Here is a 21,691-nt window from a genome sequence, read left to right on the forward strand (position 1 = left end):
CCCCATGAGGAAACCTCCATACAATCACCTGACGTGCAGCCTTCACACAGCTTTCCGGTTGCTGAACATAGTCATGAGCGAGGAAAGTAACACACCCATCCCCACGGGGAGAAGCTCCTGCACCCAGCGACCCCCAGACCTCGTCCTCTGCTCTTTTTCATCTGGCTGTTCATCTGTACCCTCATCATATCCTTTACTAAGCTGGTAAGTGTAAGTAAGGGTTCCCCTAAGTTGTGAGCCACCTTAGCAAATTAATTGAACCTGAGGAGGGGGTCATGGGAACCTCCGATTTGGAGCTAAATTGGATAAAAATGTGTGGGTAACCTGGAGACCTGATATTTGCAATTAGTATCTGGAAGGGTGCAGCAGCCTTGAGAGACTCGGCCCTTTAACCTGTGGGATCTGATGCTGTCTCGAGGTAGAATTGAGTTCAATTGTAGGACACCCCGCTTGAGTGCATTGTTTGGTGTGGGGGTAAAACCCACACATTTGGTGACACACCCAAGGTGTTAGAAGTGAAGAGTCCCATGCGTGTGGTAAAGGAGACACCCGGGAGAAACACGCAGTAGAGGAAAAACTGGATTTTCCCTACCTACGAAGTGGACCAAACTGAGTTTTTCCAATATGCTCTCTGGCATTCACTGTGTCCCTGTGTGTATCCCCGAGTACAGCCAAGACTGGAGCAGGGCAGAGGCTGTGCCTGGGGTGCTTGGTTAAGGGACGCTGTTTGCTAAGAAGGCCTAGGTGGACCCCACAGCTGAGGCCCCCCTACCACCTCACCTGGTGGACACAGTCATTTCGCAAAGGTAAAAAAGGTCTGTTCCCGGCCCTCATCCTGGTCCCCCCAGGCCCTATCCCTCCATCTTCCCTTTCCTCCTCAACAGCCCCCTCCCTCCTACATTCTTAGTGGATGAACTCCACTTGTCACCCCACTGAGAAGGTCTTGAGCCTCAGCTGGGACCCATCTCACCATCTATGTGTCTCTCTGGCCTTCGCCATTTTTCTAAAGGTCTCCAAGGGCAGAGGCTGTGTCTCCATCATTTGATTATGGGTGTACTAAAGGCAGGGGCTCTGCCTCCCCATCAGAATAGATGCTCAGTCAGGGCGGTGGCTATGCGGGCTCCATTCATCTTTGAGCTCTCTAAGCTGGAGACCAGAGGCCCTCTGAGAGCAAGGATGGTGTCTCCCATCTCAGCCTGTGGACTCACAGCGGCAAAGACCATGCCTGCCCCCTGGGTGGTTTGTTCTAGGAGTTGTCATGCCTCTCTCCAATCTGTGGGCCCCCTAGGGGAGAGGCTGGGCCTTTCCCATCAGACTTGTGTCTCCCCCATCAGACCAGTGGCTCCTAATGGAGCAGGCCCAGCTACACCATTCACAGGTCCCAGTACAAAATTCAAACACAGGGCTCCTTGATCAGAAATTATTAAGAATTTTAAGGCTGTGACAGCAGAGCATTGAACCAAGACCAGGAACGCTTCTCCGCATGGGGCCCTGTGCACAGGCCATGTGCCCATGAGCTGGCCCTGCAAGGGAGGGACCAGGCCTCCTCATCGTACGAGATAGAGGACAAAAAGCCAGAGGCCAGATGGGCACAACACATGGGGAAAAGCCTGGAGGTGAGCAGGGCGGGCCCAGGCCTGGGGGAGGGACACACAGGGGCAACAATGAGACATTCACTAGCAGCCAGGCTGGCTCCTCAGCGGGGCCCACACTAGGCTCAGCCCTGCATTTTGTGCTCCACTCACGGAGCAAGCGCTGGCAGAGGCTCAAGTGGGAGAAAGTTGAGGCTGCGGAGGTGGCCGTGGTGGAAACGTCTATTTTTACCCCGGCGGGCTGGAGGCAGGTCAGCGGTGGCTTTGAGTGAGTACCAGAGCAGCCACCACAGGGGCCAGTGTGGGCCTGGGCTGGGACAGCCATGAGGAAGCATGGGGCAGGGGGGCAGTCCCAGGCAGCAGATGGCCACCCAGGCAGCCCAACGAACGATGCCAGGGGCCAAGGAGCAAGAACACCCCCCTGCAGGAGGCCCAGGATGCACTGTGTCTATCCCTGGCTCTGCCATCAGACATGCGCTCTGGTCCCTGCTGCCAGACAAGGTCAGCCTGGAACAGAGCCTGGTCCCCACACCCACACCCACACCCACACCCACTCCTAGTTAAGGACCACCACCTGCCTCACCCCAGGTCCCTGAGGATGCTCTGGGCCATCAAAGTCAGAGAGGGTAGAGGGAGGAAGAGAGGGTCTCGGCTAACTCACCCAGATGGGAACACCTGCTCAGTTACCTTCCTTTGGGAGTGGAGGGTGGGTTGGCCTTTAAATAAGGAGCCAGGAGAGGCAGTTGCTGAGCCAGTGAGTGAAGTTCAGATGGGGAACCTCGGACTCTAATACCAGCCTGGCACACTGCTTGGGTGGCATCTACCCAGCTCCTGGCTGAGGCTGGGTAGCCCCACCCCTTGCCTCCAGCGGCCAGCATCTGAGGCCCCACCTGTCCTCCCCACAAGGTGGACGCCGTGTGCTGAGGTGTTTACATTACATAAACCCAACCACAATCGTCAAGACAATTTGTGGCTCCCCCTGAGTAATGAAAGCTCAAACGCCTTCTTACGCAGGGCCGGCTGGGCTTCCGGCCACAAACCATGGCTCCGCTTCTGACTCCTGGATTCCTCTGGGCCCCTGCCAGCGTTGGGGGGTGGAGCGGGACACCCCCGCCCGGCCCATCTCTGCCTGCCCTGCTGGGCTACCCTGAGGAGACTGAGCCAGTGGAAGATATGGGTCCCCGGCCCAGAAACGACCCTGGGGGTGCCATGCACAGCCTCCAGAAGTCATGCACTCCCACTCGAGGCACTCCCTCTTCATTTAATGACAGTCTCCAATCCTCAGGACCTTCAGTGAGTGCCGCCACCCTAAGGCCAGGGCCCTAGACCTCAGCTACCTGACCCATCACCTCCTTGGCATCTCAGCAAACACATCATAGAGTGCTGGACTTGACACTTAATAACGGGTTTAATCCCAGGCTCCAGTTCCCCTCCTCCGTCCCTGCCAATTCCTTCCAGGTGGGACAGTTGGGGACAGAGCTCCTTAGGGCAGAAGCTGCCCTGGAGGCAGGGGCAGGGGGCAGAGGAGAGAGCTGGAGGATGCTCATGGCTGCACTGCTAGTGTCTACATGGCCCTGGGGATGGAGTGCCACCTACATCATTGTCCTGAAGGCTCGAGCCCTCAGAGGTGTGCAGGGCACAACCTGTACAGCCTTCCTAGACAGCCATGCCAGCTTCTGAGGAATGCGGGACAGACCTGGGCTCCCCCTGGGGCATAAACTCACTCTCTGTAGGTCTTCTGAGCAGCCCTGAGGCCATTCCCTAACAAGTCCTGCCTGTGCTATGGGGCCTAGCAGATTTGGATCTAGCTCATAAACCACAGAGGTCTGAGCGTAGACAGCCGATAGGAGGAAAGAATGGCCTGGCCCCAGCCCCCAGCTGGGGCAGGAGGGGGGCTAGAGGGCCGTAGACAAATGGGTTTTACACTTTGAGTTAATGAGGGTCATGCAGGGGCACCCACTGGCAAGAGGGGATAAATGAGAGGAAGGGGAGCAGGGGGAGGAGGAGGGGAGTGTTCCGAATGAGGGAGGCGAGCGGAACAGTTATGCAGTCATAAAAACCTCTTGCAGACACACACACAAAGAGCAGGTCAGCCCCACACAAGCTTCCTGAGCCCCGCTGAGTGCCAGGCCTGATGCTGGAGGCTGTGGGGCAGCGGTCTCCAAACCCTTGGAGAACAAACCCCCAGCCGTGGAAAGTCTGAGCATGCACTCCCAATGTAGGGCTACTTATCTCTCCATAAATTACATCCATGCACGATTGCCGAGCGTTAATATCTCAAGGCGCACTCTATGTTTAGGACAAGGTTCACTGGTGCAGGTAATGGATGTAAGTCCTAATTTTGACTAGTCCTCTCCATATTTCAGCTTGTGTCACTGACTTCTTGTCAGATCTGATTAAATCCTTGTTCTTTCACTTCCTAATGCAACTTGTCAGCCGAGCCCTGGCTGGGGTAGGATATGTGTGAGTCGTTTCTGCTGGGTATGCCTCCTTTGCCTTGTCAGCTTCTCTTCAATCTGCTGTTCTCTTCTGTTTCCATTGTTAGCTTCTCTTCAATCGGTGTTTCACAACAGGAATCTTTCTGTGCCAAGTGTCCATTTTTGTAAGGGGTACTTTAGTTAAATCCAGATAATGTGATCTGTAGCCCCTCTTAACCAGGCTAATATCAGAAGTTAATACACCAAAATCTAAACAAGGGTGATTCTGCATATTAATAAAGAGTAAGAGCTTTGATTTAGTATTTTCCTCCTGTACCCCGATGAAATGTGTGCCTCCAGAGGTATCTAGAGAGCACCCCTGGGGTCGGGGGAAGGCACAGAGATGGAGAAAACATTTTTCACCCTTCAATCTGCTGTTCTCTTCTGTTTCCATTGTTAGCTTCTCTTCAATCGGTGTTTCACAACAGGAATCTTTCTGTGCCAAGTGTCCATTTTTGTAAGGGGTACTTTAGTTAAATCCAGATAATGTGATCTGTAGCCCCTCTTAACCAGGCTAATATCAGAAGTTAATACACCAAAATCTAAACAAGGGTGATGCATATTAATAAAGAGTAAGAGCTTTGATTTAGTATTTTCCTCCTGTACCCCGATGAAATGTGTGCCTCCAGAGGTATCTAGAGAGCACCCCTGGGGTCGGGGGAAGGCACAGAGATGGAGAAAACATTTTTCACCCCCTCAATCACTTAACCAAAGGTGGGAGAAAAATATGTAAAAGAAATTTTTTAAAAATTGAGCATCTACCATGTGTCACATTCTGTATTCCTGGCCTCTGGACCTCACAGTAGTTCTCTAAAGGAGATATGATGACTCCGCATTTGAGTTGGGGAGCAGAGCTGCCCCCGGCCTCACTGATGGTGGGGTGAGAAGCCAAAGAGCTGGGAGTCAAGTTCAGGCTGACCCAAATAACGGCTGTGATGATAAGCAAAGGCCGGTGAGGGCTCAGAGGGAGACAGAAAGCAAGGGCTCCAGGCTGCCCTGGTGGAGAAATCAGAGGTGGCTTCGTGAAGGAGGCAAAGGAGCTTTTTTACAGTCAGTGGCTTTCAGACAGCCTCACTCACCCAGACTGCACCTATGCTCCCCTGGGGGTCCTCGTCTGATACTCTCCGGCCATCACCACCACCCCAAAGCTTTCCTGCAATGTCTCCTGGAAAATCTGCAGGTTCTCAGGACTTCCACCTCAGGGCAGGAGATCATGAGCTCCTTGTTCCCACCCCTACCGCTGTATGTTCAGTTCCCCTCCCCACCCCTCCCCTCCTCCAGCCTGCTGTGGGCAGGCTTGAAGTCCAGAGTTTCCTCCTCCATAAGCAGCACTTGTGTGGATGGCTGTAGGGCAAACACAGTTTGCAGGGACCCACCCACCCACTCCAGACCCCATCTTGACCTCTGGCATCCAGAGATATCTTAGCCTGGCCCAGATTTCAAGGACTGCTCAGACACTTCAAACAGTCTCCCAGAATGGCCAGGGGGAGAGCCCTGTGGACAAGATGAGAGAGAGCGAGAGAAACATTACCTAAAAGTCCACCAATAGGGCCCAGCTACATAAACAAACCATGGCTTATCCAAATGATAGACTACTATGGAACCATAAAACCCTCATTCAGTTCAGTCAGTGATGCGGATGGATAGTCACAGTATCGTGGTTGCAAACCACTGTGTACAGTGAGATCATCATCTTTAAAAATACCAACATATTTCATACTCACATGGAAAATTCTAGAGATACCCAAGTGCCAACAGTGGTTCTTTTGGGGCAATGTGATTAGTGGCTCTTTTATGCTCTTCCTTTTGTAAGCTGTTTTCTCACATTTCTATCATGAACATATATTACTTCTGTGATAAGACAAACACCAATAAAGCTATTTTAAAAGAGAAAATAGTCACCCTTGCCCATCTGGAACAAGCGTGTTGCCTGAATCCCCAGCAGGGGTGAGACTGGGCGGTGAGGCGTGTGAACACTGGAAGCATTTCCCCAAGTGGCCCACCATGGAGAGCAGGCAGCTGTGCCCTGCTAGCCTGGAGTAGATGAGGGCGCCCACTCAGTCCTGGGAAGGGCAATGCAGGGCGCACTGGGCATGAACCGTGATGACACTTTCTGAGATGATGAGCCACATGGGGGATGCCGGTCAACTCCCAGGCACCAGTGTGGCCAGACCAGCAAGCCCAGTTCTGGCTGGAACCTGCTCCCCCGGGGTTTACATGGCTCCCTGGCTCACTTCCGCCAGTTTGCTCTGACGTCATTGCAGCGGGCTTCTCCCCAAACCCTATGGAAGAAAGCTCCCCCGCCCCCCACCCATAGCCACTTGTATCTCCCCGCTCCTCACTTTATTTTTCCTCCCCAGATTCACTTATTACTACCTGACATTGTTTATCGTCTGGCTCCCCGACGTGGAGCTTTTACAGGGGCGAGAATTCTGTGCTTAGATCAGAGCCTGGGCACGAAAGGTGCTCAGTAAATATTTGTTGAGTAAATGAACACATTGAAACTTCATGGAGCCAGTGCCACCTCATACACCAGCAGCCCTGCCGGGCCTCCTGACTCCCAGGCCTCCCAGGCAGGGGCTCTGGGTCCGGCCTGGAAGCCACCAGTTGTGAGACTGGGGAATGGGAGCGGGTGGCTGGGCGGGGGGGAGGGGGAGCAAGCACTCTGAGTCAACATGGCTGGGGTTTACCTTTCATTAATAGCCACGTGGCTTCCCCAAATCTGTTTTCTCACCTTTGAAATGGGGCTCAAAATAGCTACTTCTCCCAGCGGAGGATTAACGTGATGACACGCCTAGCACGGTGCCTGACACACACCGGCACTCAGCAGCCAAGCGCTCCCTCTCTAAGCAATCCGGAGGCAGTGGGACCAGCCTCCAACTTTATCCCTGTCCCTGGTCGAGCCAGCTATGGAGGTGGGGAAGGGAGATCACTGCTCCCTGCCCTCTCCCAGGGATGCCCCCCCTCCCCTCACTGTGGGCCGAAGAGGAGAGCTTTGGGTTCAGACAGCTGACTGAAGGTGGGCTGGGGCCCTTGGGCAGGGCAGGGACACTGGGACTCCTCCAGGACAGACACCGATTGGCCAGGGGCTGACACAGATGCCCCCAACACACACACACACACACACACACACACACACACACACACACACACACACCACCCCTCCCGCCCTAGCTTCCTCCCTCCTAGTCTCAGTGGTGAAGGTTTCCCTCAGGCCATTTTTTTTTTTTTTCATTCTTCTGGCAGCCAGAGCCTAACTGTGAAAACCCAGCTCTCCCTGGCCAGGCCTAGGTTATGTAAGAGGCCCAGAGGCCCTGCGGGTGGGGCAGGCAGAGCCCCTACCTCCAGCCTGAGGCCTCTTCCCACGTGGGGCCCTTCCAGTCTCTCTGTTCTGGGTCACCAGGGCCATTCCTGCCTCTTCCCTACCCTCCCAGCCTCAAACTCCCTGCCCACCCACAACACCCTCCTCACTCAACATATGATCTCCACCAATTCAACCATCCTCTCAAAGCCAGCCTTATCTGACCTGGTCAGTATTCTCATGGAATTAAATGTGCCCCGTGCCCTCCACCGCTGCTGTCCCCTTAAAGGAACTCAGTGCCCTCCCTGCCACTTGCGTCTGGATGATGCAGAGGAGCAGGCTGCTGTCCCCAAGGGCCACGCCTCAGTCTGAGGAGATGCTCTTCATTCCCAACCTGGGACGGACAGCAAGGCCCAAACCACCCATCGCCCAAGGAAAGGAAGGGGATGAGCAAGGAGAGGCTGGCCACAGGTCCCCCAGAAGGCTTCTCCAGGGGCATTCTTCACCCCACCCCCACCCCCCTGCGCTTCCGCTGCTCCAGGCATGCTCTCAGGCTAAGACCCTGACTGTGTGGGTCTGAGGGAGGAAGGTCCAGCTGCAAGGGATAAAGTCAGTGTTCTCTGGCCATAGGCCTTGAGAGCCAGGGTACAGAGGGGTCCACAGCTATGTCTCTCTCCCCTGGTCACAGTCAGGATAGGTGTCTGAGACCCATGCTACTCTCCGTCCGTGCGCCAGCGCTAGGCCATTAGGGCTTGCCCGCCCCTGGGCCCAGTGGCCTCCCGGGGAGACTTGCCAGCCTCCGCCCCGAGGTGCGTGTGTCATTTCCTGGTTCAGCTCTCAGAGGGCAGCTCTATTTCTGCCACTTCCACGTTCTTGGCTGGCACCTTGCTGCTGCTCCGAGGTTCAGTGGCTGTGGGGATCCAGGAATGACTGCAACTCTTTCCTGGACCCCGGACAGCAGGAAAGGGGAATGAGGGTGTGGGGGAGAAGGGTCCCCTGCCCTGCCCCGTTTTCCAGGCCCAGCCACGTACTTCCTTGTCCCCTCGTTTCAGTAGCTGGCAGAGAGTCATAATTGAATTTGCAGGAGGGCTGAGAATGAAGAAAGAAAACCCTTCATGGCCTGGGATTAATTTATCCCTGATGATGGCCACATTCGCACGCTCCTTTCTGCTTAGGTTTCCGAAGCCTATTCTGGCCAACAGTGTGAAACACACACACACACACACACACACACACACGGAGAGAAAGCACATGTGTGCCCTGCGTGCATGTTGCCTGTGTGTGTGCCTGTGCCGATGCCTGCACTGGTGTCTGTGTCTGAGAGAGCACAGTGATTCCCGGGGGTGTGACCGTCTGCACAAGTGGGTCTGTATTGGGGCTGGGCGTCTCTACGATGCACATCTGGTGACAGGTGGGATCACTGAGGTCGCGCCTGCTATGAAAGGAGAGCCTGGACGTGGTGGCCGCAGCACGGTGGTGTGGTAAGCCTGCCAGGGTCAGGGCGGCGGCACGGCTCCTCTCAGTCCCTTCCACAGGCAGACAGCAGCCAGCCCAGTTCTTCCCCGGGGAAGAGATATGGAGTCACGTCACTCCCACACGGGAGGAGCTCTCCAGAAATGGGGAGCCACCTCGCACCTGCCTGTCTTCTTCTTTAACACTCTCCCTCCTCCCCAATACTCAGCCAGCACACACAGACTTTTCAAAATAAATTGAGCACCGGGAGGAAGCTGCCAGACTCAGTCCAGGGTGATGGTAGAAATAAGGAGTACCACCCAGGCTAGGCAAACACTTTGGCCCCTCTGCCCTGGAGCTGAATCAGCCACCGCCCCCCAACCCCTCCGCACCCCCAAATACACACCAGGCAGCCCTGCAGAGTGAAGGGACATGGAGTCCATAACCCCTCCTGGGTTATGAGGAAAACAGGGTGTGAAACTTCCCCAGCTGGATGAGGGGGGACCTGAGGACACACGCACACAGGGTGATTGTCTCTGATTCCATCCCATATTCTCTTTCTAACTGGGTAAGCCTGGGAGCCGGAACGGGGGTGGGGGCGCCGAGGGGAGCCAGCTCTGGGGGAATGATGTGTGAGGTCCTGGGCTCTTTTCCGTCCCCGATGCATGGTCTTTGTCTGTCTGTCTCCATCCTCACCATGTATCTGTTTCTCTACATCTGTCTCTTCTGGTGTCTCTTTTACACACCACACACACCACACACACACCACACACACCACACACACACACAGCAGAAAAGACCGGGACCAAAAGAAAGGCAGCAAAGCAGGGTATGAAACCCACGTGGGGCAACCACAGGCACAGGAGCTCACTGCTGCCCCAGAGGAAGGGACAACAGAAATGGAGACAGGAGGGAGGAAGTTTCCACTTGTCACGGCAGTATCTCAGCTGCCATTTAAGGACAAGCGAGTGCATCAGGCTGAGCGCTGGCCGTATCCTGTTCTCTCCCACAAGCAGAACCTGTGTCCTGGGCTGTCCCCATGTCCCAGTCACAGATGCCCACCTGGCTCCTCTGGAAATCCCATAATCCTACATTTATGAAACACATGGAGAGAGGATTGAGACAAGGTTTGTTCCCTGGGGATGGAAATGAAATGGGGGTGTGGGAATGGGCCCAGGGGTGAGCCAGGCTGAGCTCTGCCTGTGGCCCCATCCTGGGCTGTCTACAGAGCCCTGGAGAAGGAACAGAAAATGGAGCCTGTGTGTGCACACAGAACATCTATCTCCAAAGCCTCCGCAGAGAAAATAAAGTCTGGGGACTGAGTCTTCCAGATTTAAAAGGCTTATCAAGTTTTACTGAGCCGTTTTTTAACAGAGGAGAGTGATTCTCCATGTTGTGGCGAGAATGGGTCTCAACTGTGGAGCACTAACTGAATTTCAGGACATAAAAATCCCATTTGAAGTTTGAAATCCCTTCTGTGAACAAAGCAGACATCTCATTAAGCTTGAGATGTGATTCTAGCCCAGAGGCACAGGCTAAGGTCCAGGGAGGAGGGGACAGTCAAGCCCGCTGGGTTTCAATAGTGGATGGGACCAGGGCAGGTCAGAGGAAACACCCCAGAGGAAGGGGCCACGCTCAGACCCAAGCCGTGGGCAAAGGCCAGGCCTGCAAATGGTTCGGCTCAGCAGAGCAGATGGAAAGGCAACAGACGAAGCAGGAAAGGCAAGCAAGCAGGGGCCTCTGTGGGGGCCGGGCCCTGTGCCAATGAGGCTCACCTCCCCGCTGAGGAATGCCAGGTCCAGCTTTGCCTGCCTGTGGACAGTGGATAGGGGAGTGGAGAAGAAGAAGGCTAATGGAGTGACACTTGGCTTTCAGTGATGGCAACCTGCTGGGACCAGGGTATAAGTGGGGGTGATGGTAATGGGGAGAGAAGTAACTTGATCCAGAGAAGACTCAAGAGCCTGAATCTGTGGGATCAGGGGATAGGGGTGAAGAGGAGGTAGGACTAAAGTTGCCTCCACACCCCCAGCTCCAGTGGCTGGGCGTGTGGAGGGAACAACAGAGCAGAAACAGTTTTCATGGGGTGCAGGATGGAGGTGTTGGGTGGGAGGTCTTGAGTGTGTGGTGCCCGTGAATCACACTGGGGAGATGCCCACTGGGAAAGTGGCTGCAGCCCAGAGCAGACCCGGGCTAGAGGCAGGCACTGTGGGGTCAGCAGCCTCTGGACAGTAATCGAGGCCACAGGAGTGCCCGAGGCTGCCGACGGGAGTGCTCGAGGCTGCCAAGGCGGTGTGAGGGTGGGAAGAAGAGCAGTGGGGGTCGGAGAACAGAGAAGGACACCAAGAATGAGGTCAGAGAGAGGGGAGGAACATCGGGGGGTGGGGGGACAGGGAGGACATTGTACCACGGAAGCCAGAGCCTGAAAACATCTGAAGAAGCAGAGGACGTTCAGCGCTGCCAGCTGCTGCCAAGTGTTGGGGAGGGTGAGCGTCCACAGATTTAACAACCAGGGCTACATGGGGCCTTGGTGTGAATTAGAAAAAGGTGCTCTCTCCTCAAGGTAGTCTACTTCTATCAGAAAACTACTGTAACACACTGCTTTTATTAGAGCAAAACGCTTTACTGCCATCTGTGGGAAAATTGTTATAATAAATAATAAATGTATGATGCCTTAGATGTGGTGCCTGTACACGGCAGCCCTGCTTATTGGCAGCTGCAGTAAAAATCAGTCTTCAGGGGAGCAGAACACAATTGACCAGGAAGGATGCTTGAGCTGTGGGTAGTGCACTACCCAACCAGAGAAGGTTTCAGCAATAAGGAATTTATGAGCCCACATAACGAGACATCTGGAGGTGGGGCAGTGCCAGTGTCGGTTCTTTCTCAGTCGCCCCCCGGAGCACCAGGTCCTTGCCATCCTCTGCATGTTGGCTTTCTTCCTCAGGCTTGTCCTTCAGCATCACAAGATGGCAACCATGGCTCCCATCATTTCATTTCTCCCCAACAAGATTAAAAGGCAGGTGAAGCTGCATCTCCCAGTGCGTGTCCTTTGTTGTTGGGAGGGGGGATAAAACTTTCAGAAAAACTTTTATCCTGCCCCCATACCCCCTATAGCTACCTCCACCTTCCCCTCACTCCCATTGGTCATAAATGACTCACATGCCTCTTCCTAAACCAATCACTGGCAAGGGTACTGGCTTCACTGTGACTGGTGTGGGCTAATAAGACACTTCGCCCTAGGGCTGTGGCAGCCTCCTTTCTGGGCACATGGCCATAGGGAAAGGTGAAGGGTATCACCAAAGAGGAAAAGAGAGGGGGTGGCTATTGGGAAAGGAGACCCACAGAGTCTGTCCCCTGAATAAAGTCGGACCACAGTGGGTGGAGGAATGAGCTCGAGGTAAGGAGACATGGAGACAGCAGGTGTAGATGATGCTCTCTACAACTTCGAGATGAGAGACATGGGGGCAGGAAGGACATTTTGATTGTGCCCTAAACATGCCTGAAACTTCTTGTCCAAAACTGACTTCGTGATTGGTACTACCACTCATAAAGCCAGACAGTTGGGAATCATTTTGAATTTAACTCCCATCCCACACACCCCTGCCCCCTTCAGCCCTAACTAGTTAATCCTGCAGTTCTACCAACCCTAATCACTCAGTATCTCTAGAATCCACTATCTCTATGCCAGAGTTTTACAACAGCAGTACTATCAGTATGTTAAACTGGATAATTATTGGGGGCGGGGGGCTGTCCTATGCATTAAAGGGTGCTTAGCAGCTCCTGGAAGCTAGTAGCATCCTCACCCCGCAACCTTCATTCTTGACTATCAGCATGCACCCCACATGCATAAGAACAACCCTTCAAGCTGGTGGGGACAGGATTCTTGACAATCTCTAGACATTGCCAAATGTGCCCAGGGAGTGGTGGGGGGAATCGCCCCTGGTTGAGAACCACTGCTCTGTGCTCATGTGCAAATTTGGCCAGTCTTTATGCACACTCTGTTCCCTCTCTCATCTTTTCCACCCTTGCCCTAATCCTGCAACCCCTGTTCATCCATCAGTGTATTATAATTGACCATCTACTTATGTCTCTTATCTCCTTAGTTGTGAGCTCTGGGAACCATGTTTATCTTGCTCAACATTGTATCTTTAGGCTGTAGCACCCTGCCTGGTACACAGTTAGTATAGACACTGAGTGGCCAGATTATTATGACCACCTGATGTTTGTAGGCAAATTAGCCGTACACTGCATCGTATAGAATATGGAAGCCGAAGGCCTGTTCGAACACTTTGCTGTCTGCAGTTACCAAGATAAAACGTCTCCAATTCGCACAGGAACACGAGGATTGGACAGTCAAGCACTAGAAAAATGTCATGTGGTCCGATGAATCACGTTTCCGGTTGCATCATGCAGATGGCAGAGTGAGAATTTGGTGGAAACATCATGAAAGCATGCACCCCACATGCATAAGAACAACCCTTCAAGCTGGTGGGGACAGGATTATGGTTTGGGACATGTCTTCCTGGCATGATTTGGGCCCTTTAATTCGTGTGGAACAACGTCTGAATAGCACAATATACCTACGTATCCTTGCTGATCAGGTTCATCCTGTCATGTTGATGGCGTGTCCCAATGGAGATGGCTTCTTCCAACAAGACAATGCGCCTTGCCACGGTGCTCGTATTGTGCAGGAGTGGTTTCAAGAACATGAGGGAGACTTTACCTTGCTTAGGTGGCCCCCACAATCACCAGATCTCAATCCAATTGAGCATTTGTGGGACGAATTTAAAAGAGCCATCAGGCAGCTGGTTCCACAAGCATCAAATCTCACAGAACTGGACAGTGCTATTCATCAGGCATGGTGTCAGATTCCTCACATCACCTTTCAACAACTTGTGGTCAATGTCACGAAGAATCGCCGCAGTATTGAAGGCAAAAGGTGGCCCAGTGAAGTACTGATGGGGTGGTAATAATAATCTGGCTACTCAGTGTATATATATATGAATAAAAGGCATGAATGAATGAATTACTTCTGCCCTGCCTTTCAGATATTCCCCAGTTGGCTGTTGGACTAATAAACCAGCCTTTAGAATGGCCTTCAGCAACTGGCGACACAGCGTCTTAAGCAATTATTCTTCACCATGTGTGATTACGGACCTTGTTGAGGACTGGGGGAGATCACTAGACCTTCACCTCCTCAAAGGCCATAAGAACTATAACCTGAAGCCCACCTATGTGTACCCAGTGGATTCCCGTTTCTTAAGATAAGCCCTAAGCTAGAATTTTTCCAAGTCCAGTTTTATATCCTTCTGTGTTCTTCCTTGCCTCCAGAATGAAGTTCTAACTCCAAAACTGCACATACAGTGCCCCTCAACACTTGGCCTTGCCCTTCCAACCCCTCTTCCCTCCCATCTCAGCATGCTTTCCTATAGGCTCTCTCTCCCGTGACCATGTCCTGAAGCAGCCAGGCTCTCTGACAGCTCCAGACTTTCCCTATACTTCTGTGGCCCAGCATACTTTGACCCACTTAGTCACAGGGCCTGCCCAACATTCTGCTCAGATCCGATTTGTTCTTTTTATTTAAAAAATGTTTTTATCGATCTGAGAAAGAGGGAAGGGAATTAAATGATGTTTCTGGAAGTTCCTGTAACAAACTTATTTGCAACATTTCTCTTTCTGGGCCTGAGTTTCCTGGAATAGTAAAGTTATGTTAACAAAGACAGCGGAAAAGAAACGTCATATTAATGTACACAGTAAAATTGAACCAGTGACCTCTTGGTTAATGGGTCGATGCTCAACCACTGAGCCACACTGGCTGCGCAGATCATATTTGTTCTTGAGGTTTTCCTGCCCTCCCTACCCCAGGGCAATGGGTGCCCCTTCTCTGCTGCTCCCAAAGGAGTAAAAATAACTATGGTTTCCTAATACACTTTTCAGAAGCCTCGGAAGGTTAGGAGTCATATGTAACGCACTGCTGTACCCTGGAACCTGCTTTCGGGCTGCCGTGTGGAGGATCTCATAAATGTTTGCTGGTCTCCTCACCATCCACTCCCTATTCCCCTTCGTGTTGCTTGGTGGCCTATACCAGGGAGCAGCTTTCACCCCAACTCTAAGAATAAAGCCGGTTTTAGACGCAGCCCACCCTGATGAGCTGAGAGAGAATGCAAGCTCTTGGTGACCTAGTTGAGGACTGAGATTTTGCTTCCATAAAGCCATTAAGTTCCCTTTACTAGTTGGAGTAATGTGTTCTATTACGTGTAACTCAGGACAGCAAGAAAAAGCAAATGAATGAATGGGAAAAAAATGAATGCATGGACACAATCAGTATCCCCCAAAACGCTCTCAACCCAGCTGATAGCTGCATGGCGTGTATTTATTTCCTCCTGCCTTCCTGTCCCTGGAAGAAAAGAGAACTTTCCTTCCAAGCTAACCCCATTCTCTTCCTCTCCAGAAACTGGTCCCATGAATTATCCCACATTCTGTCTTGTATCTTTGATCTTCCCTTCCCCAGTGGCTTCCTCCTCTCTACCTTCAGATATTCTCCTGTCTCCCCAGCCTCTCGAGCTCTCTCCACACCTCCAGAGGCCACAGCCCTGCCTCTTTCTCCCTTTCTCCTACAGTCTCCTCTGTAGGAGGCTGGCTCTCACGTCCTTGGCACAGGCATGCGCAGTGGGTGCTCAGGGAAAGTGCATCACCAGACTGACCTTCTCAGAAGAGCCTTGGACCCTGGTCCCTGCTCCGTGTTCTGTGTGAGGTGTTGTCACCTGGCTCCAGGGTTCTGTTGTTAAGGTCTCAGGACTTAGACACCCAGGTTCTCAGGTCCATGCAGAGTCTGGACACTGAAGGCCACCACCAGCCTGCCCTCTCCTAAAGAGAGAATCACTCAGCATTGGAGGTATAGCTCCCTCTTCCAGGAGGGCCAGGTCGTCAGCCAGCCCTGTGCCAATCACTTCCAGTCCTGCCAATCAGGGGGGACCTGGCAGGGCCCCTGTTTAGATCTCAGAGTGCAGTCAAGACAAAGGCGTCTGGAAGGATCACTTTGGGGCCTTGGTGTCTGGGCCAAGGGAGCGGGCTCACAGCGGGAAATAGGAGACGCTTCCTGGGTAACAGGAGAATGCGGCCAGCTGCGCTCCAGAGTTCCAGCCCCTCGGGGGAGAGATGTTTTCATGCTTTTTGCTTTTTCTCTAAGTATGTTCCTGCTGCTCCCATGGATTAAACTTGATTCCTGCAGGAGATGTCAGAACCATGGAAAATGCTAAGCTTCAGACCACAAGAAAAAGGTGTGTTTGTCCAGACCAGATCTTGAAAGAAGAGTGAGGAAGCAGAGGGAGGGAATCCCAAGAAATCCCAAGACCAGCAGCCTGCCCTGTCTAGATAGCTTCTGGCCCAACCCATTCCTTGGGGCTCAATTTTCATAAAGTGGGACTCCTTCCCAAGTGTGACCACAAGGCAAAGGTAACTACTACCTAAGCCAGTGGTTCTCAACCTTCTGGCCCTTTAAATACAGTGCCTCATGTTGTGACCCAACCATAAAATTATTTTCATTGCTAGTTCATAACTGTAATGTTGCTACTGTTATGAATCGTAATGTAAATATCTGATATGCAGGATGGTCTTAGACGACCCCTGTGAAAAGGTCGTTCAACCGCCAAAGGGGTCGCGACCCACAGGTTGAGAACCGCTGACCTAAGCAAAGGGCACCTGGAAAGGGAAGAGGTGATGCCTGAGTGAGGAGGGAGGGGGAGGCGGAAAGTCGGGGAGACACAGAACACACTGGGTCTCTAAGCCTCAAAGCCCACCCTGCCCCCAAGCAGTCTTGCCAAAGGATTCACAGTTCCACTCAGAAGGCTGAGCCAGAGATGTGGCACACTCCACTCCCACCCTGCCCACACAGACACATGCCTACACAGTCACACCCCATTCAGGTTCTAAAGAGATACACACACCAACGCAGCTTTGAGGTTCCAACCATTTTATACTGAAATGCACATGGGCTGATCCAAAAAGGGTCGAACTGGGGGAGGAAGAAATGATGAAAGTGGGTGACCCCAGGGCTCGATGTTACCAACTCTTAGAGCATGTGCCAGTCCACCTGTCTGTCTGCCCACCCTGGCAGGACGGTCTGGCCTGGAGGTCTGGAGGAGCTCAGCTGAGCTGGGCAGAGGAAGCAGCCAGTCCTGGGCCAGGCAGTCCTCAGCTGAAGGGCTTCACCAGCTTCATGGCAGCATAGTTCTAGAGGAGAGAGGAGGCAGGGACACATGATGGCAGCTGCAGGAGGGACGGAGCAGGGAAAGGAGGCTCATCTACTCAACCACCTGCCTGCACTTCGCCCTCCGCACCCTACCCCTCACTCAGCTCAACACCACCCTCCTGGTGCCCTTGCCAATCACACAAGCCCAGACCTTCCTGAAACTCTTCGGGAACCCTCCCCATTGGGGGGCCACAGCTGTCTGAATTGCTCTGTCTTCTCCCCCATCAATCCAGGGCTCACTCTCATGATCCAACCACAGCCAAGGGGATTTTGACCACCTGGGCCTGCCCTGGCCTCGTCGCCAGAGAGGTGGCCTGAAGACATGGCTATGACCCTCGCCCCCTCCCACATGGACCCAGGGCTCACTGGCCACCATGCTCCTGTCCAGAAAGTAGAGAGAGAGATAGTTGGGGGGCTGGTGTATGGGGATGACCCGCGATGCAGGCCAGCACCTGGGATGGGTCACCCCTGATTAGACCCTGGCTGCTGTAGGACTGAAAGGAATCTCCCGTCCCACTCCTCCCCCCAAACCATGAAAACACATACAACACAACACAGGGCTCCTAATTGGGACAGTATGTTCCCCAGCGCCGGCCCGGGAAAGCCAGCTCTGGAAACAAAGCCTTCCCACCAGATCCGCTGCCTCCCCACGCTGGCCCTGCTCCCGCTGGCTGGGGGCAGCGGGAGGAACCAGACAGGCTGCCCTCCCTGTCCCCCTCCCAGGGGAACTTCCAAGAGGGTGGGAGACTAGACCAACTGGAGGGAGCAGTCCACGACGTGGTCCCCTCCACCAGGCCCTCTGCCCTCCCCCCGAGGCCAAAAAGCCAGGTGAAGGTCTTGGGCCACCAGGTGATGAGGCAACTTGGGCGAAGAGAAGCAGGATTTGCCCAGGTGTGGCAAAGGCCTGTCCACAAAACCAGTCTGCGGCCTCAGGCCCAGGCTGCCCCTCCAGCCCTGGACCTCTCACCTAAGATTTGTCCCCCGATACGCCAGCCCTGGGAGAGGGACGGTGAAGTTGGTGTTTTAAAGAGGACAATTTTCAGAAGAACTCAAAGGAGGGTGATGGCCACTGCTGGGGTCCCCGGAGACAGGGGAGGGTTCTGACCAGGGCTAGTGGCAAAGTGCCCCTCTGCTCTGCCCACAGGGCCCAGGGTTAAGGCTGCTCTAGGGACAAGGAGGGAGCATGGGCTGGAAGTGACTGGAAATCTTCTCTCCTCCCCCCTGCCAGGCAGGGGCAGGCACTAGGCACAGAAAGGGTGGTGGGGATGTCACTCTGGCCCTGTCCTCCCCTCCCCTTAGCTCTTCAGGAGGATGCTGGCTTGATGTGAAGGCCCCCAAGGAAGGTGAAAGGGCTCCCCTGACACTATGCTAGCACAGCAGGTCAGAGCTGACCCAGTCCAACCCGCCCATCCTTATGCTGATGGGAGGACCCTGAATTTCTGGACCTGGACTCTCCTTTCTCACTTAGGCCCACATGGTTCCCTCTGCTGGTCTCCACAGTCCATGTAAGAGACAGAAGGGATGGCTTTGTGGTTTTAACTATAAGAGGTGCAAGCTGCTAATATAGTAAGTCCTCACTCAACATCGTCCTCAGCTTCTGGCACTTTAAGTGAAGTGACATATAACAAAACCAATTTTTACCATAAGCTAACTGATAGAAACAAGAGTTAAGTTCCTCCGACATCACATCAACGTTATAATGAAACTAGAGGCCCAGTGCACGAAATGCATGCACTGGTAGGGTCCCTAGGCCTGGCTGGCAATCAGGGTCGATCGGGGCCTTCAGGCTGGTGGTCGGAGCCTTCCTTCGTTCCATGCTGCCCCCTGGTGGTCAGCGCACATCATAGTGAGCAATCAAACTCCCAGTCTCCCGGTCGAACTCCCAAGGGGACACTTTGCAACTTTGCATATTAGCCATATACATATAAATAACTTTAAATTACATTCTCACACATGGAAAACCTGCTGGTGCATGGGCTCTCACCAGTCACTGTGGGAGAGAGCTCTCCACCCACCTCCTCCTCCTGCAGGATTCACAAAGCAAAATGCACACAGGCAAGTTATTCCCAGAGCACACTGCTTGCTGTGGCGTACTGCACTTGACCAGACTGAGGCTTACAGTGTCCCTGCATTAGGACCCATGAACAGACTGCCCTGCAGCTCTGAGACAGTCCCTTCCCTTCTCTGGCTGTCTCCTTCTTTGCCATTCAAATCAGGGTAACATGGCCCTGGCCGGTATATCTCAGTGGTTAGAGCGTCAGCTGGCACACCAAAGGTCTAGGGTTTGATTACCAGTCAAGGGCACACATCTGGGTTGCAGGTTCAATACCCTGCAACCAATTGATGTTTGTCTCTCATATCGATGGCTCTCTCTCTCTCTCTCTCTCTCTCTCTCTCTCTCGCTCTCCCTCTCTCTCCCTCCCTCCCTTCCACTCTCTCTAAAACACAATGTAAAAAATATCTTCAAATGAGGATTAAAAAACAACAACAACAAATCAGGGTGATATGGAGTTGATTATGCCATCGTATTTTCATATCAGTTTGAAATTTTCATTTATAAAAGTTTAAAATTGTTTAAAGAATATTAAAAGTCAGCCTGGTAACACTGTGGTCTCTTCAAAGTTTCAAGTTCCAGAGACACTGGGGGGACAGGGTAGGGGGCTGGAGCATCTTCAGGGTTCCCCTTATGAGCTGTGAGGACCAGGGAAGCCAAGACCAAGAATACAGCCCCAGATCCTCCTCTTTTGGGCGTGGCCCCATGGAGCTGGGGGGCAACAGCTGGCTTCTCACCAGGTGAAAGGGACCCCCAATGTGCACTGTACCAAGTGAGAAGGCCACCTCCTGTCTATCCACACACATCTTCCCCGAGGCCTACCCTCTGCAGGAGGCAGGACACTGTGTCACTGTGCTCAGGTGGACAAGAGACCCTCTCCTGGCCCCAGGTCCCTTCCTCTGGACCTCAGCAGGTGCCATCCTCGCAAACAGAGGGACCTCCTCCTCTGTTCTGCCATCTACACCGTCCCTTCCTGACCCAGTCCCACACCCTCCTCAGGAAGGTCCCCCACTCCCCCTACCCAGGGGCTCACCTACCAACCCTTTGATTACATAGTCCAGGGGCTTGCTGAGGACAGCTATGTCTCCCCATCGACAGCAAAAACTGTTTCCCCTTTTGGACTAAGAGCTCCCTAAGAGTAGGACTTTGTCTACCAGCCTGGGAACTCCCAGAGTAGGGGTCATGTCTCCCTCCTCAGACCGTGGGCTCTGCAAGGACAGAGGCTGCGTCTCTCCATCAGACTGGGCCTCTTCGAGGACAAGGACCGACTCTCCCTGAGTTCAGGCTCTGCTGGAGGTCCAGAGCTGTGCCCCCCACATCAGACCAGGAGCTCCTCCAAGACAGGGCCCGTGCCTCCCCTGCCCGGCCTGCTCACCGGGAAGGCGTAGACGAAGATGCCCAAGAACAGCAGGAGGATGAAGAGAATGATGAAGAGGATGATGGTGCACCTGAACCGCCGCCATAGGATGAACTTCATCGTCTTGTACGGGGAGGTGAACCAGAGGAAGGAGGTGTCAGGGCGCCTGGAAGTGAGATCCCAGAGGTCAGCAGGCAGGCCTACCATGGCTGCTTTCTCCAAGTCCTGCTCCCAAACCACCCTGACCCTCCACAGTCAGCCCCCAGGCCCCGCCCAGCCTCGAGACCCAGTCCCTACCCCAGAACTCACCTGCACTCCCTTGTCCTCCAAGCCTTCGCTATAGTGTGAGCCCCACCCGAGCTGCCCTCCTCTTCATGGTGCCACCAACCCTACACACCCTCAGGGGCCCCTTCTCTGCCACTCTGTCCAGGACACCTTCCCTGCCACCCTCTTTCCTTCCTGGCCCAGGACTTAAAAGACTAGAGATTTGGGAGCTGGGCAGAACCTCAACGGACTGTCACATTAAGTAAGCTATGGCCCAATGAGCCCCAGATAAGCCAAGCCACCTGCCTAGATACACATGGCTGGTCCATGGGAAGTGAGTCCAGTTTCTCTCATAACCAAGAACCTCAAGACCTGCCCCAAGGTCAGCCTCACAACTCAGTGAGCTTGCAGGATTTTGTGTCATAATAATGGCCTTGCCATTAATAACTACATGCCACTGGGTCTCCTGGGCCTCTCTCGTCTTTCCAGCCAGATCCCAGCCATCTCAGGATGCCTCTCCACACTCTGCCAGCGCCGTGGCACTTGGAGCAGCCTGGTGATAAAGTGGGTTGTCTGCCAAGTCTGCCTTGAGCCACACAGGCCACAGGGGAGGACCTAGCAAACGCAACCCTGACACCACCTCCCCCAATGTAGTCTTTCAGCCCCCAGGAACTGCCTTCAAGGCGTCTACATCCACTTAGGGGCCTATGTGGTAGGGGAGATAAGGACCGGTCCCCCATTTCACAGATGGGAAAATGACGGCTGAAAGACTGTTTGGAAGCCACACTGACACCAGGAGAGCCATGGAAGACAGCTTGGTCAAGGGAAAAACCCTGATCAGGCTCCAGAGCCAATCAGATCAAGTGGGAGAATTCCAGCCTCACCACTTTCCTTACTCAACTTTGCTAAGACTGTTTCCTCACCTGTAAAATGAGATGATAATAACA

The 21,691-nt window shown here is 53.4% G+C and overlaps 1 protein-coding gene across 13 annotated transcripts in view; it reads right to left on the bottom strand.

Moving 5' to 3' along the window:
- Positions 1-16,779: 16,779 nt before the first annotated feature.
- Positions 16,780-21,691, bottom strand: part of DYSF (dysferlin) — a 205,543-nt gene continuing 200,631 nt past the window's right edge. For all 13 annotated transcript variants that reach the window (XM_006775297.2, XM_006775294.2, XM_006775295.2 and 10 more), the window contains 2 exons: positions 20,499-20,646; positions 16,780-17,051 (listed from right to left, as the gene is read on the bottom strand). In XM_006775297.2, coding sequence (XP_006775360.1) covers positions 17,013-17,051; positions 20,499-20,646 — 187 coding nt within the window. In that variant the 3' untranslated portion in view covers positions 16,780-17,012. The remainder of the gene's footprint in view (positions 17,052-20,498; positions 20,647-21,691) is intronic.

Source organism: Myotis davidii, unplaced genomic scaffold, assembly GCF_000327345.1.
Source record: "Myotis davidii unplaced genomic scaffold, ASM32734v1 scaffold247, whole genome shotgun sequence".
Classification (NCBI taxonomy): Eukaryota; Metazoa; Chordata; class Mammalia; order Chiroptera; family Vespertilionidae; genus Myotis; species Myotis davidii.